Source organism: Tinamus guttatus, unplaced genomic scaffold (genome assembly GCF_059628265.1).
Source record: "Tinamus guttatus ecotype Peru unplaced genomic scaffold, ASM5962826v1 Tinamus_guttatus_pri_ptg000510l, whole genome shotgun sequence".
NCBI lineage: Eukaryota > Metazoa > Chordata > Aves > Tinamiformes > Tinamidae > Tinamus > Tinamus guttatus.
The window spans coordinates 319,226-337,056 of NW_028289044.1; the positions used below are offsets into that span (position 1 = coordinate 319,226).

The following is a 17,831-nucleotide window of genomic DNA, read 5'->3' on the forward strand; positions in this document are numbered from 1 at the left end:
GCCCCGCCCCCTCGCCGCAGCCGTTGCTGCCGTTGGCGCCGTTGCGGCCGTTGGCGCCGTTGCGGCCGTTGGCGATGAGCGCGGCACCGGGCGCGCAGAGCCCCGCATGCGCCGTGGGGGCGCCGGCCGCGCCGCCCGTGCGCTCCCTGCTCCGCCACGTGCGGCTCGAGAACCTGGCGGCGGGGCTGAGCGGCGGCGTCATCTCCACGCTCGTGCTGCACCCGCTCGACCTGGTCAAGATCCGCTTCGCAGGTGAGGCTGCGCCGGCCGGGCGGAACGGCCGCGGCCCTGGGAGGCCGCGAGAGGATCGGGGCGCACGTGGTGGGAGCCGCCACGGCTCCTCGGGCCGAGACGGCAGCTGCGGGCGCGGGGAGGGGTCAGGCAGCTCCTGCCGTCCCGCGGGAGCCTCCTCAGAGCTCGCCCTTATTGCTGAAGTTTTCCTGGCCTCATTTTGCGAGGGGGTTCTCGGTTAGTGACCGGCCCCTTTCCCCGCTCTTTCAGGAGGCAGCAGAGGGGGAGGAGGGCCCGGTATGGTTTCCGAGGCTGCAAGGTTTTGCCCAAGTCCACGTGTAGTTGCATAATGACAGGCTTTTTGGCAGGGTGGCTGCGTGAGTTAGAATGGGCAAGCAGGAGGCCAAAGCGGATAGTTTCAGGTTCCTTTGTCTCCCATCTCAAGGCAAAACTTTTAGGATGTTCCCAGAGACTGCAGAAGGTGCTGTTACCTTTAGGCTGCATTATCTGATCAGATAAATCCAAAACTAGGATTTAAACACTTATTTGTGCCTCTCACAACCCTGACCTGTAAGAGTATACCTCTTAAGAGTGGCACTTCTGAGGCCACATCTGAAGCACTGTTTCCAGTCTGGGTTTCAAGGAGGTCACTGACACAAGGAGGATTTTCAGGACAAAGGATAAGGATAGTCTAGACTAAGTCCAGGAGAGGCCATCGGCCATCAAGCTAGTTAGGAAACCATAGAACAGGCCATAAGAGGAGAGGCTGAGAGAGATGGATCTATTCAGATTTAAGGAAACAGGTAAGGGGAGACATTGTTGTTGTCAGTGACTCTCCAGTTGGAGGATGTTGAGAAGTTGGCATTGGACTCTCCTTGGTGATGCTCAGCAATAGAAGAAGAGGCAACAGACACAGGTTTACCCATTTTGTGTGGATGATCAAATCCCGGAAGAGATTATAGTCCAAAGAGGTTATAGTCTCTCCAGCCCAGAGATGACTGGACATGTCCTTAACAACCTGATCTAATTAGGCCTGTTTTGAGCAGAGAGTTGGATTGGTGCCCTCTGGATGTCTCTTCCAATCTAAGTTGTCCTGCGATTGAATATAAATTTTTCACTTTAGTTCTTGATTTCAGTCTGTTGACTTTTGGTTGGACTGATCCAAGGCTCATAGGTTTTCTGCAGAAGTTTCATCCAAATCACTTAGATCTGAACTCCATCTTTTAACATAATATCTTGTGTGCTGTTTTTCAGTACTCTGAGAATGTATCTTTTTTACGGCATGGAGTAACATGGTATCTTCTGAGTTTAGATGTCATTTAGGTACTTCTTCCCATCCCCATAAGAGTTGTGATTAACATTCTTTCCCATTCCCGGTAGCAAACTGTAGACTCTTGTGAAAGCTCTAAGCCCTAACTCTTGCACACCTTTAAAATGCAGCTAATCATTTAAGTCTGTGTGTTTACTGCAGCCTTGGTTGGAGGCCACATGGTGGCTCCTACACAGCTGAACTTCATGTTTTCTGAAACATTTTTTGATGTTGTCTCTCCGTTAAATAGTAAGTGATGGATTGGAGCTGAGGCCAAAGTACAATGGGATTCTCCACTGTATGACCACAGTCTGGAAGCACGAAGGATTGCGGGGCTTGTATCAAGGAGTGACTCCAAACGTGTGGGGAGCCGGGGCTTCCTGGGGACTTTACTTTTTCTTGTAAGTAGAACTGTAAAATGTTTCACGTGTGTACTTAAGCTTCAGATATTGGCTGGCCCTTTTGCAGGGGTGAGGGAGAGGGAAGGTATAAAAAATGTGCTAAATAAACTCGTGATTCTTCTGGGAAGTCCAAGTCTGTTGGAACAAAAGCAATTTGAGGCAGAGACTGGTTCCTTTGTCAGGCACAGTGCATGATGCTTCACGCCACGGTGCTTCCGAAGAACTAGGGAACTGGGGAGGTTGTGACATTGCTAGCTAAGAATCTTCTAAAAGTGTTGATAAACTGTGCCTAAAAATATGCAGAAAATAAGAGCTTAAGCTGTGAAATATGATAAAAACTAAAGAATAAAATGTTTACTAAAGCTAAATGTTTTACTGATGTTTAGTTCTTCTAGTGGCCATGAGTATCTTCGTTTGTTTTATGAATTGATATGCTTTGCTTATAAAGGCTGTTTTTGTGTGGTTTTATTTGTTTTTTTTTTTAATATTTATTATTTTCTACTTTATCAGCTATATAACTGTAAACTGATTTCCTGCAGTCCCCAGCTCATTGAAGGATTTTGGGAAAGTTTTTTTGGCATGCCTGTATGAAGCTCACTCAGTAGTTCTCTAGACTCTGTTATTGCTGGACTTTGCTCTTCAGTCTTCACTACAAGTCATAGTCCAACTCCTGTTGACTACTTCTCAGTCCACAAAGTAGATGGCAAGACTAGATATTGGGTCGAGAGAAAGTTCAGTGTATCCCTGAGCTACGAAATAGATACCTGCCACTCTCTTTAAATAAAAGGGGGACTATCTAATCAGTTTCTTTAAAGATAACTTTATCTTTGGAGATAACTGTTTCAATATGTTGTTCATGTTGCTTCTGACAGTAATAATTCATCAATTTAAATTTATATTTCTGTAGTTCCCTTTAAAGAATTAACTGTTCAGCAAGTAATCAAGTAAACAGAGATATTTTCCTGACACATCTGTTTTGTAAGGTTAAGTGACGTAATGCTCTTCCTGATCATCTCTTAAGTGAATTTTATGTGGGTTTTTTTTTTCAGTTATGTACCTTATGTACCTAGTTATGTTTTTTCTTTTCTTTTACCAAAATCTCTCTTGTGATTTCCAGTTACAATGCCATCAAAGCTTACAAAAAGGAAGGGAAGCTGGAAAGCCTAAGTGCAACCGAACACCTGGTGTCAGCTGCAGAGGCAGGTGAGCTACATGCAAAGATGATTAACGTTTGTTTCTAACCTGTGCATATGCTGCGTTTGTCTGTCAGTGCTGCTTTTTCTTACAGATGGTAAGTGTGTTTCAGTCCAGATAAACATCATTAATTTATTTGCAGGCAGTACGTGTATGTAAGATGAATAGATGGATGGATGGATGTCTGTGACCTTTAGTTTTGCTCACAATTAGCAGTTATTAAAATACTCTCTGACCTTTTTTTTTTTTTCCTCATGCGTGAGTGTATTTTCCACTAGTAGTACTACTATAAGTCCCAAAGCATAAACTACGTAACTTATTATCAGCTTACTAACCCATTACATGTTGAACACAGACTTGGAAAAGAGAAGGCTTGTTGCAGTTAGTAGAATAGCTGAACTGATCATTGGTCCTTGAAAATTTTTCAATTTAAGCTCCAAGTTTTCTTAGAAACCATAAATCCAAAATAAAAATAACATTTTTTTTTATCAACTTGACTTTTATTACTTTGTTTCTAGTATATGTTCTTATATATGCTTCTATTTCATACATACTAATCTAGACAATTGAGAAGACTTTTTATTAGGATACTATAGCAATTTAATGTTATGTTGTTTGATGTAAAAAAAAAAAGAAATTAGCTGTTTTACTATTGCATTAGAATAAATTACAAAACTACAGGTTGTCTGTGTTATCGTGGCAATCTAGCTAAGCATGTTAATCATGATCAAGGTATCCACTACATTTTGAAAAATTATATATATGAATACTAATTGAGATAATCAGAGCACAAAATGAAGTTACTTAATTTCTAGTTTCCTATCTAGTACAGATTACACTGCTGATTGTTGAAAGGTGATAAAAGAAAGGCAATTGATTCCACTAGAGCAACTAGTAGGTTGAACTTGGATGTGAACTTTGAAGGCAGAGAGAACAATCCTGTGCCTAAACTTTGCCTGTTTTAAGTAATACAAGCAGTCGTTTAGGATGGTAGTTTTGCCCTTGTGGAAGCCCATGGTGCACTGAGCTGAAGAAGCTAGGGCGAGCTTTAAGGGGGGGTGTAACAGCCAGTCTAATTTCCATCTGTTCTCAGGAGCCATGACCCTCTGTATCACAAACCCCATATGGGTAACGAAGACTCGTCTCGTGTTGCAGTATGACGCTGGCGCTGACCCGTCAAAGCGGCAGTACAAGGGAATGCTGGATGCTCTCCTCAAGATATACAAGAAAGAGGGCATACGTGGCTTGTATAAGGTAATGCAATTTAAAAAAGGTTCCAGGATGGTGGGCTGTCGCCACTCTGCAGTGCTATGAGACTTGCCTAAAAAAAAAAAAAAATGCAGTTTGTTTGTATAAGCTCACCTTTTTTTATTCTGTAAATCTTCTTCCCTACTAAATAACTGCAGTAAAAAGGCTGAATCATAAGGAAAAGGCAGAATGTAGAATATAAGCTTTTTTTTTTTTTTTTTTCTCTCTCTTGCGAGATAATGATGAAATGAGAGTAAATACAATTTGCTTCTAATCTTTTTAGAGTCTTCCTCTAATTAGGATTTGGATGAGGATGGTAGCAATTTTTCTTGCTGCTAATGCTTTCTTCCACTGAATCAGTCTAATGCCTTGTGGAATATAACATGTGACTAAGGTAGCCATTAATTCTTTCTTCCACAATGGACACCTTCACAACTGTTCATTTGCCTCCTAGTTATTGAGATCTATAATATGTCATCTGTAGATTCATAAACTTTGTAGACTTCAAAGTGTGGTCTGTTTAGGGAAACAGATGGCAACTGGAATTGGACTTCTTTGTGCCTCCCCTTTCCTTCAGGCCATGACATCAGGATACTTTAGTCATGCCTGGAAGGTGTGAAGAAATCTATTTTAGTTCAGCCTGGTTATTTTCCTGCTGTGTATAATGCAGTAATACTATAAAACAAGAGCACTCTCAAGAATTGTCCTATTTTTTTTTTCTGCAAAAAATATAATGCTAGTATGCCACGTGTCAGTGAATGTCGACTTCTGACACTAGGAACAAAATGCTTCTTCCTAACTTTTGCCCCTTTTAAAAGTGGGCAAACACCAGAAGTCCTTCAGTCTTTGGAAATTTTCCCCAGCAGTACAAGTCTAATGTTGGTGTTCAGTTAGCAAATCTCATCAGTAGGTTCTGTAGGACTCTTGGGTGCAAGTTATCCAAATACACTGACTTAAATTCAAATTTTTAGCACTCATAGTTGTTAACTTGCATTCTTCTCTTGTCAGTGGGAAAAATATGACCACATTCACCTATGGTATCAATGCATCATCCTAACGTAGGATGTATAGGGTACAGTCCCTAACACATCTCATCACTCGTGTTTGCTGATCAGTTCATGACCATTATTTTCTACTCCGATAACAAATTCATCTCCTTCCTGTCAAAAAAAGTACTCAAAAACCCCTTCCTCAATGAGTGTTACTTACACCTTGGATTTACCAGATCTGTAGCTTCTTGAAAGCTGATTTCTGAAGTCCCAGAAGCCTTGTGCAGGTTTCATCCGTTTTGTTCTTTTATTTCTTTCTGCAAGTTAGAAACTTACGAAGCAACTCATTTTTTTTGTGCTGTTGTACACTAGAAATGCAAATGGACCAGGATGCCTTTTCTTTATTCCAGGCCCCTAGTAGTATATTGACCTGCATGGATTTAGCATTCCCAGTTCTGATTTAATCTAATGCAGATCTTTGTCTGGACACATCTTCTCCGTCATAGCTGAATGGATCATAAAACAAAGCTCACCATGTGAAAGCTGATAAAACTGCTCAATACCAGTGATTTCTGAGGAATGTTGATTCTTCTAGTCCTTTTGTCCACATTTTCATCCTTTACTGTTTTATAACTGTCCCTCTGCAGCACTTTTCAGCAAGCTTTTGGCTGTTAAAACTCATTTTCATCCAAGATAATTAACTTGCCACTGTATTTTTCTGGTGGATGTGATTAATTGTGATTAATACTCCAAAAAAAGAACTAGTACATCTCGGAACCTATGCAGCTATCAGTTAGTTTTCAGCAACTCCTGCTTTTTTTTTTTTTTTTTTTTTTTAAGAAATTCCAGAGATGAACTTTTCACCCCTTCACTCAACTTATTTTTTTTTCCAGAAAGGAAAAAAGGAAAGGTTTCTTTACATTTTCCTGTTATGTTTTTCTGTCTGTTCTGCCTCTTACAAGTGGGGAACACTCCCCAGATTGATTTGTTACAGTTTTGTTGTTGCAGTTAAAAGTTGGGAGGAATGCTCTGAACTGATCTAAGCCTTTGATTTATTGATTTACAGTAAAACATAGATACATATATAGTCCTTATAGGAGATAAGGGCACCTCATAGGTGCCCTTCAGCTTTCCATTGTACGTGTACTGTGGAGGTGTGTGTACACACCCAGAGCGATGGATAACTCCAGGACTTGCTTGCAGTGTTCTCTGTGCCTCTGCTCCCGAGGGTCATCCTCATCTGATGCTCTCAGTAGCTGACACAGCAGTCTCAGGTGGAAATAAGTGGGCTTGGGCCCAGTTCCTGGAAGGGGCAGATGCCCTGCAGCACCTTTACAAGAAAGTAACTAACTTGCTTGTATTCTCACTGTCCTGATCCGTGCCATGAGTGCTTTGCTAGTTTTAAGTCCCTAATCCACTTGTTTTGCCTAAATGTTCTTTAGGCGTCTTAGTCTGTAAGTCGTGTGGGCTCTGTGAACATTTACTACACTTTTGTGTGATGCTTGCCATAAGAAAACTGGCCCACGTGGGTTTTGAGTCATTCTGCACAGCAACAAGTGTGTGTTCACATTTGTGAAGGACTGATGTGGGGGTTAAACCGAGCTCTGGCAAGTTGTGCAGACATTTGTGGGCTGCTGTTTAACCTTGTTTTATTCCTTGTTTTAGGGATTTGTGCCGGGTCTGTTTGGAACTTCACATGGAGCACTTCAGTTCATGGCGTATGAGGACTTGAAACTGAGATACAACAAGTACAGGAACAGAGTACCAGATAAAAAGCTGGTAAGATTACTGAGAATGAAAACCTTCTGTGGCCTGTGAACAACTGAAAATGTGCTGCATTTCTTTAGGTCACTGAACGGCCATGTTTAAAAAGTATCAATAGGTTCATAGGAGTGAATAAATAAAATAACATATCAAGCTTTTTCACTTTTCTATTACAAGCGATCCACAACTGGCTAGTCCTAGTTTTGGATAAAACATTGACATTTTTTGAAATACCTTACTACTTAAAGAGGAAAAATCTAGAGTTCAGATTACAAAAATTAAATAGGATTCTGGGAAAGTGGCTAATCTGAATCATATTATAGCAAGCTTTGAAATTTGTGTTGCTTTTAGAACACTGTGGAATACATAACCACTGCAGCTGTATCCAAAATATTTGCTGTGTCAGCAACGTACCCCTATCAGGTTGTACGAGCTCGTCTTCAAGATCAGCATAACACCTACTCTGGCGTGCTCGACGTGATCCGCAGGACGTGGAGGTGAGCATGCAGAAGCAAAATGTGGGAAGTATCCAGGAAAAGGGCTCTACCTTACGGAATCAGAACCATATTTAGTGGCTTTACGCTGCTGGCCTGCAGTGCAGCGCAGCGCAAAGAAAGCTGCACCAAGTCATTCTGAGCTGGAGGCCACTGAAAGCAGTAATCTAAGGACAAAGCAGGATAGGTGAGGATTGGGGCTGCCTGCTTCCTGCCTTCCTCAACAAATTTATCTTACAGATTAGCAAGATTAAAAAACAATGACAAATTGGCCATTTGGGACTCTTAGGGCAATCTCACTGAAATGCTTTAGACTACCCCATATGATGAGGGGTCATTTTCCGTACCCCTGACAGAAGGAAGTGCCAGCCAGAGCTGTTCATCCTGATGTCCCTGTGTTACCCTGTGGCATTTCTAGTCTAGGTTCAGCTTCCTGTAGGACATTTAGAGAGCTGTTTCCTCACAGCTCTGTGTATCTTCTCCCAGATGTGTGTCTTCCCTCAGTTTCTCAGGGAATGTGAAGGTTTTTACTGCAGAACTCCAGTTGTTGAGGTTGACCACCCCTGCAGGACACAGCTCGTATTCACCTTGCCCTGAAGAACATTTCTGGGTTGCAACTTATTCTGAGAAAGAGACAAATGCAGTCGGCTACTTGTGGGGATAATAAGAGGTGCCACATAAGGGAGGCTGCGTTGTCCCAGCGCCAGCTCTGCTTCAGAGACAGTACAAAACATTTAGGCTTAAGCTGGTTATTAGTGAAAATAGCTTTGATGTCTCAGCAGGGTGCTCTTCAGTGCTGTGCTCTGTAGGAAGGCTCCTTAGTTCTAGTGCAGTGTGAATATAGGCAGCCAGTCTGGGCCCAGTGCTAATATGAAACTAATACATACAGTCTAGAGCACTGAGGAGGGGAGTATAAACCCTGGCTGAGCCCTTCCCAAGACCTGCCTTCACCATAGGTGCCCCCTAAGCCCCTAGGAAGCTAGGAAGTGTGGAGCTGGAAACAGAAGTATTTGAAACTTTTTAACACTGTTAGGTCACCCAAACTAACATGAATATTGTGATTCAATTTGGGAGGGGTTGGTGTGTGACTTGCTAGCCAGGGGAATCAGAAGTGCTCTAATTCTCTAAAATTGAAAGCTAATGTTTGCAGCTGACCTGTTTTGGTTGTACTGACCCTCAGCTCACTTATTACGCAACACAGAACCACAAGGCATTTCAGCCCTGTCAACTTCAGTGAGATTAAATATGTAAATTCTTTTTTGGAAGAGGCTGCAGAAATTTCAGGTATTTCAAGCATTTCTTACTGCATAAAGAAAGATACTCCAAGTTAGAAAAAAACCCACCAAAGTTTAGGCTAAATTAGTCTTATTTTTTTGCTCAGAAGAGAAGATGGGGCTTAAGAATTGATATATCACATCTTTTTAAACATTTTTGTATAAAATAATTCTGACATCATTATTCCTAACCTAAAGTGCTCACTCAAAAGGAAAGAAAAACACCATAACTTGTTTTATGTCTGATTCCTATTAAAGTACATTAAAAGTAAATGTTTTTCTGTGTCTTTAAAGGAGAGAAGGAATTCGTGGATTTTACAAAGGAATTATTGCCAATGTGATCAGAGTGACTCCTGCCTGCTGTATTACCTTCGTAGTGTATGAAAATGTATCTAGTTTTTTACTTGGTTTTAGAGAAGAAAATAATTAAAGGTACAAGCTTGTGTTCAGGAGGATTTATCCTTTATTTTTTGTATTTATGATCTGCGAGAGCCTTAGTTCAGCAGTCTGGTTGGACATTGTGAGCTGACGTAGTGCCAGGAGGGGAGAACCAGGAGACTGTGCAAATCCATCCAGTTTCCATCGCCTTTGCTGAGTGCACCCGGGCTTCTGCAGGCTGACTGCTCGGGATCAGCAGTGCCTACTTGAAACAATTTTCTGCATCTGTGAAATAGCACTAGGACTGGAAGGAATGAAAACTGAGATCAAAGCCATTCTGGATTCTGCTAAAATGTCAAATACAGTGTCTTTTTCTGAGTCTCACAAAGCGAGCATGGATGGAGTTATTGACAATGGTGTCTGGAGTCTTCTCAATCCACCTGTGTGGAAGGTGCCTGAGTTGGTGCTCCAGAGTGCTCCGGGCTGCTGCTGGAACCAGGCACTGCCTCTGGGGGCTGCAGTCTGGAAACTCGCCGTGTTTTGTGAACAGCCAGCTCTCCTTTCTGGGCTGTTTGAATAATGGCCGATCTGATGAACCACAGTTCTTGTCTGTTACTGAAACTGACTTGCAGGGTGGTTTTTGGCTGCTTCGTTTTTAACACCAGACCAAAGTCTATGGCACAGCGCTGGCCACTTACCCTTCTTTCTGTCTGTCTCTGTCGCTCCAAGCAAGACATTCATTCTCCATCACTAAGGTCAGACCAAAAAATATTAAAAGCAGGTTACATAAGAAAAATTAGGGTTTTTTGATAATTATGTAAATAATGTTGCAATTTTCAAGGCACTTTTAAAGAGAAAAGAAAAGATTAATAATATTTGAGAAATAGAAATTCTAAAAAAATGCATCTCATAGTCAATTTGAGTAATAATGTTTACTTGCATGGCAAAATTGCTGTCAAGGCTGTGTAGTTTTGGGAGATCTTGTGGAGGGGGGGTTAGTTCTTCATTAAGAAAATACATTACTGTCCAGAAAGCTGCTTCTGCTGTTTGCTGGTTCATAGAAGTGTAACCTAAGCCTAAAAATAAGGCTTTTAAAGCAGAGATTTGGGAATTACTTTCACTTGTAGGTTAAAGCTTGGGAAATATCAAGAGCTGCTCTGTATTTTGAATCTGCACTCAACGATCCCCTTGTTTGTTTCAACTGATACTATTGGCATGTGATACCTATGCTTAACTTTTAACATATTTAAATTTACACTTTCTGCTCCCCTGATCTCGCGCCCTAATCGGATGCGGTTGGCAATATACTGTGGTATCTCAGCTGAGATGACATGTGGCCATTATAGCTGACCTTGGGTGGGTTTTTGTTTGGTTGTGTTTTTGCAAAAGCTTTTGTGTGTGTTTGGAGATCAAATTTACTTAAAGCTTACTGTGAAATTACTGTCCCGAATGCTAACAGTCATTAACTGCTCATGCCTTAAGAGTTTTTTCCTTGGTGTTGTGTGTCTTCAAGTCTGCAAAAGGAATTTAATGGAATATTGAGTTAAGTCTGCCATCCAAGATGCAAAATACATTATAAATACACATATATGGACATACAAATAAATTGTAAGAAAACACGAGCGTTTACACTATCCTGGTCAGTATGTTCTGTGCCCAGGGCAGCCTACTCGTGCTGCAGGACAAATGCAGAGAGAGGCTGCAGCCTGTGCACAAGCAGTTACTGTGCCGTAAGGGCCAGCCTGGAAGGCAGCGCAGAGCGCGGCTCACAGCAGCGGCTCTGTGCTCTCATGCCCTGCAGCCATCGTCTGCGCCAAGGAAAGCAGGGACAGTTCCCACAGATAAACACCAGCTCGCCCGTGTGCTGGGCTGCAGCAGCGAGGGGAAAGCCTCAGTGCTCTCCTAGCTTCAGGCACGTTCCTCTAAGACTCCCTAAAAAGCTGCAGCCCAGAGCTGGCCAGTTGAGAGAAACCTGGGGACAAATTGACACCCTGGTCAAAAGAGAGGGGGGAAAAAAAATCTCAGATTGAATGCATTTCCTTTTAATTTCTGGCAGCAGTTGATATTTCCGCATGTTATACATGCATTTTATCTCTTGCTTTTTGTTTCATTAATGCAAATTTGCTTTTGTAATGTAAATATGACTGTTTCCCTTTAGAATTTATATGTCTTTAAAAAACAATGAGCACTATCACTTATTTTTGGAAGCGAACACTTAAAATGCTGCTGCCAATACTGTGCTCGCAGGATCGGTGTTAACCCTTTCTGTCCAGGCTTGAGGCTGCAGTTAAATATCTGCAACATCAGTCTTTGAGTACCCTTCCTGAAAGCCATTATTTCCATGGCCTCCAAACTATTTCATATGCCTACCTTTTAATTAACCCCAAAGTGAGTGGGAGATCTGACAGGCTACACACAGGAGAATTAGTTTTCATTTCACTGGAGAAAGGAAATATAAGTTTTGTAACTGTAAAAGTGGGTGTGTATTTTGAAGCCTAAAGCAATGCTGGGAGCTTTGTCTGAAGTCTTCTAAAACATAAATGTCTGTCGTAAGACGATGTACTTAAACAGCTTGCTGACCAATAAAATAGCCTGATTTTTTTTTGTAAAAGGTCTTATTTATTTATTCGATATAAAAAAGTTAGTTACAATTCTTAAAATGGTGGTACATGTTCATATTTCAGTCCAAACAATGACTTAAAAAACAAAACTAGCTTGTTTCAGATATTTATATTCTAAAATGATTATTGTAAAAGTTCCTTCAGTGTACCAAAAAGAAGGTTAGACAAAACACTACAGATGCAACAGTTTGTTGCATTTTAGTCAAATACTTGCACCCATATCTATGAAATACATTTTGAAGAAAATCGTAGAAAATAATAAAAAAATAAGGAGGGGGGAAGTTATTTTGGCAGTTCCTCAATGATGATACGGGAGACTGAATTCCATCCAGTAGAAGCGTCTCCCCTTGGGTAATCCGAGCAAGTGCCAACCCAGATGGCCACGTCCACCAGGCCGGCGTTGATCCCTTCGCACAGACCTTCCACTGTTCAAAGACAAAAACTGTGTTAGGGCAGCAGACACGGTCCTGGGCACTGCGTGTGGCACAAGCCAAGCTGGATGCAAATACTGAGCAGCAGCAGCAACTCATTGCAAGCTTGTGCTATTTTAATTAAATCTGAACAACATTTTTAGAAGTAAAGAAAAAAAATCATTGTGGCAATATAGGTGGGAATCCCCTGTGCCCTGCTGGCCTCTGTTACATGACCTGAAGCAGAGGGTAATCCTTGGGATGGCTAAACGGGAGGTGTATCTCCTCTAAATACTTCAGCTTGCGATCTGGTAGCTGGCACACGGTTTCAATCCCACCCAGCTCTCTCTTTTTGCAACACTATAGCTGGGGTGGGGAGCGGGGAAGGCAGCAACAGCGCGTGCCAGATCCTGCTTCACTGCACCCGCGGGACGCGCCGCTTCCACTGCTGTCCTGTCCGCTCGCATCGCGACTGGAGACGGGGTCATGAGGGCAGGCAAGCTCTACCCCTCCGTGCAAAAAGAAAAATGCTACAGAAGCTCTGCTCTATTTACAGGGAGGAAAATGGACTTTCGTGAAGAGCTGTGCTGCTGTTCACAGTTATCTAGCTCCATTCTAGGCAGAAATCTTGGACTCTGAGAACCACGTAGAGCTGAAACCACTGACCTCACTGAGGAATTTTCATAGCCGTAAATCTGTTAAGTTAATGCAACACCCTTGGTTTTATAGACGCTTCTCAGCGCATAACCAGCAACCATCAGAAGAGTCCAGACTGCATGCTAGTACATTTACCCCCTTTTCATAGTATCATATCCTTCCGTTTTGGAATGACTTCTCTAATTTCCTTTTTGCTTAGCCAGTAAGTAATCTCACTTTTGAGGTGCTTTTGCATTTCAGCTGAAAATTATGCAAAAAATTCCTAGAGGATGAAGTCTAGTCTAGTTCTGCACAGATAACTGCAAATAGCAGTACTATAATTCAGACTAAAACACTTTCTACTCGGCAGCAATGCAATTTTACCATATAGCATGTGGTAAGATCTTCTCATCAAAAGCTTCTTCCATTTCTAAATTGCAGGATGTAAAGTATCATGAAAAATACCACAGTGAAAAGAACTATTTATAAATAATTCCAGTTTCGTTACTGTTATTGATAGTTATACAACAGACCAAGTATTAATGGACTACCCTTCTGCCTTTTGAGTCTTTTGACTTTCTACAGCAGAGTCTGTGTTCTCTACCCCTTTGGCCACCACCCTTCACAGCGGCTAGAAAATATTTCTGTTCATGCAGTCCTGGCATACGCACCTGAAGAGGTTCGGTGTATGTTAATGGTAGAATTCAGCTCTGGACTTCCTTGATCTAAATATATTATGGCTTCAATAGGAAGTGGCCCAGCACATTCTGCTCCGTTGAAGGTAAAATACCAGCGCTGACAACAGGCGTTTCTGCATTTTAGCCGCAGGGACCCGCTGAAGAGCACGCGGAGGGCGCTGTTGGAGCGCATCTTCGTGAACGTACACTCCTACGGGGGGACAAAAGTGGTTCAGCAGCAACTTCTGATTTTGAACGTACTTCCTGGAATTGTTTTGAGAATGTTTTGACTATATCCTTTATTCCTTTTCCCTGGAAAAGGAGTAAATTCCCCTCCCCACTCACCCACGCACAAAAAGTGCTCCCTGGCAAATACAATATGATGCAAATCAGAAACAGCACCTCAGAGAAGATAGTGGGGAGGAGGGACTATTGAAATTCTTAACTTTAATTAGAGAACACCTGCTGGGAAGCTGGTCACCTAGTTACCTCTGGGGATTATATACAGTGCAATGAGCTACTGGGAAGCTGCACTCAACGCCTCGCACTGCTCCATTGCTCCTGCTGGCTTGGGATTTGTAGCTCCCTCGTAGGCTTGCACTGTTGTGTTTGCAAGCTTTATACTCAAGGGCTGCAGCAGAGGACGGGATAGGTGGGTTGAACTGGGTAAGATTTGTTAATTCTGACCCTGAACAATTCTGATCCTTTCTTCAGTAATACTTTTCAATGACCATTCTGAGGTAGAAGTTATAAAGTCAAAGTACAATTAATACCTTATACCTTATATTAACAATTATACCTTATAATGTGGTAAAAATCTTGCCCTACTTATGGAGGAACTTTTTATGTAGCATCCCTTCCAGCTCCTCAGCTACAGATGGGGAAAACTGAACCTGGTCTTCTAAAAGTATTCTCAAAGCAGCCACCTCATTTTTTGAAGACGCTGCTACAGGAATAAACAAGTGGGCACATGTTGGAAACTGTATAAACACATTTGAGATGGACCTGGGGGAAATCTTTGAGAAGTTCACCCTCACGGGTTGAAAGGGGGATCTCTGCAGAGATGTCTCTGACCTGCAGACATCTCTGACCTGCAGCTGAATTTACAAGCTGCCGATACTGCTTTAGTTGGCAAAACAGAGCACCGTTGGCAACAGCAACTTACTGCTATTTTCCCGAGGTCTATGCCGTAATTCAGGGCGCTCCACGAGCACTGCTTGAAGTTGGGTGTCCAGGACTCCTCGAAGCTCTCCCGCATACACTCGCCCTTCTCGCCCTTGAGGCCGTCGCGGCCCGGGATGCCGGGCGTCCCGGGAATGCCGTTCACGCCGGGGCTCCCGTCGCGCCCGGGAACTCCGCTGGGGCCTTGCAAGCACATGCCATTGTACTGGAAAACACGACAGGCGCTGCTGGCTCTGCCCATGGCCTCTGCGGAGCCCCACTGCCCCCCGCCAAATTATTCTGCCACATGCAGATGGTTTTCTCTGGACCAAGGAGAAAACAGTTCCAGCAGAGGACAAAGTAGAAAAAGGATAAAATAACTGCAAAGGTAAAATAGCAATATAAGCAGAATTTACTGTGAATTATGACTTCAAATATTTTACGAAAAAAATGCATAAATACGAATTCCTAAAGAAGATCTGAAATTATCCTAGAGCAAGGATTAAAACCACAATAGTGAAATTCAGAAAACCAAAAACATTCCAATACAAAAAAAAGTTCAGTTTCGATAGTCACTTTTTCCACTTTGTGCAAGCACCCCAATGCTTGCATAACTCTCCTGTAAAAACTTTTACAATAATTTGGTCCTTTTTTCTTTTTTGAAGTCGAGAAACTTTGTATTTTGCACAAAACAGAGGCTAACAGGTTATTTGCTCTATCCCCCTGGAACAGACTCCCGCTGCTCCAGCAACTGTTTCATGCAAGGCAGCCTCCAGAGTGCCAATAAAAGTGCATTTCAGACACATATTGATGTTGACAGAGATATGGGAAGCCGTGCGCTGCAATAAACCTGTACTCAGGATTTCTACCCGTATTCTTCCATGCAGGCACGGAAGAACTGCGCACTAATACACCCTCCATAATGTCAGCAGTACGACGAGAGGTGACACGTTGCTCTGGAAGAGGCGGTTTCACCGTCCCCGGACAGCGTGTGCAGCTCGGAGCCCGGGTCAGCCCGAGCCCAGGCAGCAGGAGCAGGCGCGACCCAGCACCACTTTTCTGGGCCTGGTTCTTCTTCAGTGCTTTCAGTGCAAACTACTGAACAGGAGCCTGGCTGCAGATGCACATCCCGATTACGCAAAGACACTTCTCCCCCGTGCAGCGCTGGCCGCCTGATTTTGGCTCTCTGCCTTTTTAGCCTGTTTGCAGCCCCGGCGCGCTGCGGGTCTCGGGGAGCAGCCCCGCACGCGGGCGCCCACGGAGCGCGGCCGCCGCCGCGAGGGGGAGAGCTCGTCGCGCCGCCGCCGCAGCCGCGCGAGCCCGAGCGGCACCTCTAGCCCTTTGCCTCTTCCAGAGAGCTTGAGCTGCTGCACAAAAAATAAAATAAAATGAAATTAATGTGAGCAAAAGGGTCACCTAGGCTTTGGTCTCCGCTCCAACTAAACTCATTTGCTTGCCAAGTCAAGTATTTCTGCACGTTTTCCTAGGCGGGAAATGCATAAAGCATCTTTCAAAAGGAAAATGTCCTTCTTGTGTGTCTTTTTTTTCAGTCTGCTCTTTGAGGGCTCTGCGGTGAGTCTGCTTTCGTTGAAAGCGATTGCACACCAGGACTTTGGATGAATCAGCTCCCATCTATTTATCTGAGCAACGCGGCTCAGCCACCACACCCAGAGGCACAGAGCAATGTGAGAGAAATGCCTGGCACGAGGGACCCTCAAATAGAGCTAAATATACATTAAACAGCTAACCCTGAGCTGTCCCGCAAGTGCAGAGGCCCTATCCGTGGTGCAACTCAATTCCTACATCAAGAGGGAAAGGCCATCAAAGCTGGGTGAAGGGGAAGGCGCTTTGCCCCAGCACGTCGCTTTGGGGGATCTCTCTGGAGATGGTGGAAATGATCTCCGTGTCACTGATATTCTATAGGAGGGGAACGGGACTCCAGCAGCTCTTGGAAACGGCCTCACATCTGCTTTTCACATTCCAAGCACTGGAAAAATCCCAGTCCCTTCCCCTGCCGCGAGACGGGATAGCCCCAGCGCATTCAGGTTTCTCGTTGCAGCGCGCACAGCTATGCAGCCCCGCGTGCCAAAGGGGACGGACACGGGAGCGCGACTTCAGGGAATTACGGAGCACAGCGCAAGATGCGGCTTTCCCGGGACGCGGCGGCTGCCGCAGAGTCGCCCTTTTCCTTCCTCCTCGTTTCGCAGTTGGTTGTTTTGTGCCCGGTCCCCGCCGCACAGAAGCGGCGCTCGCAGGGATGCGCCGGGGAGCGGGGCGGCCGCGGCGCCTCCTTCACCCCCGCGGCGGGGAGCGCGGGAGCCCCGCTCGCCTCAGCCGCCCGGCCCCGCCGCCACTGCCCGGGGGTCGCGGGGAAGGGGCTTTGCGAGCCCGGCCCGCCACGTCCCCGCCGCACTCACCACGTCCAGCACCTCCCGCTGCCGCAGCGCCTTCTGCTTCCCCTTGGGGCTCTCGGCGCCGCCGGGCGCCGCGCGCAGCAGCAGCAGCAGCAGCAGCAGCGCGGCGGGGCGCATGGCGCGGGCCGGGCCGAGGCGGGAGCGGGCGCTGCCGGCGGGACGCGTCCGCCGCGCTCGGCGATCAATGGGGCTTTGAGAGCGCCAAGGCCGAGCTCCCTCCCCGGGGAGGCCCGGAATTTCCATCCTGTAACCGAGCAGGAACTTCCAGGCGGAGCCGGCCCCGAGCCGCTGGCGCGGGCGCAGGGGGGTCCCGCCCCCGCAGGGCGCGGGGGGCCGCGCCGCCATGGCGGGGCCTCGAGCGCGGCGGCCGCGGGGCGCGTGAGGGCCGCGGGAGCGGCCGCCATGGCGAGGGCGGGAAGGCGGCGCCCAGGCCCTCAAACGGCCCCGTTCGCCTCACGAGCTCGCTAACCATACCTGATAATTCCTGATGAAAGAGAGGGGTTGGGGGGTTGTTTGGTTGGTTGGTTTGTTTTGCCAGGAGTTCACGGGCCAAGGTCCCTGCAGGAACCTCATGTACCGCAGGTAGCAGCAACGTTAAAACAGCTCCGTGTAAACGGGCGGTTTAACGGT

General features: G+C 44.9%; 2 protein-coding genes across 2 annotated transcripts; one reads left to right on the forward strand and one right to left on the reverse strand.

Annotated features, from left to right (window-relative positions):
* The first annotated feature begins 74 nt into the window (after nucleotides 1–74).
* SLC25A32 (solute carrier family 25 member 32) lies at nucleotides 75–9,459 on the forward strand. Its single transcript, XM_088533603.1, has 7 exons — nucleotides 75–252; nucleotides 1,791–1,941; nucleotides 3,059–3,144; nucleotides 4,229–4,389; nucleotides 7,038–7,151; nucleotides 7,488–7,633; nucleotides 9,199–9,459. Exons 1-7 carry the CDS (start codon nucleotides 75–77, stop codon nucleotides 9,332–9,334), a joined length of 972 nt encoding a protein of 323 aa, XP_088389729.1. The 3' UTR covers nucleotides 9,335–9,459.
* Nucleotides 9,460–11,784: 2,325 nt separating this feature from the next.
* CTHRC1 (collagen triple helix repeat containing 1) lies at nucleotides 11,785–17,318 on the reverse strand. The gene is made up of 4 exons (XM_088533584.1): nucleotides 17,205–17,318; nucleotides 14,792–15,013; nucleotides 13,621–13,837; nucleotides 11,785–12,328 (listed from the first exon to the last, which is right to left on the reverse strand). Exons 1-4 carry the CDS (start codon nucleotides 17,316–17,318, stop codon nucleotides 12,186–12,188), a joined length of 696 nt encoding a protein of 231 aa, XP_088389710.1. The 3' UTR covers nucleotides 11,785–12,185.
* Nucleotides 17,319–17,831: the final 513 nt, after the last annotated feature.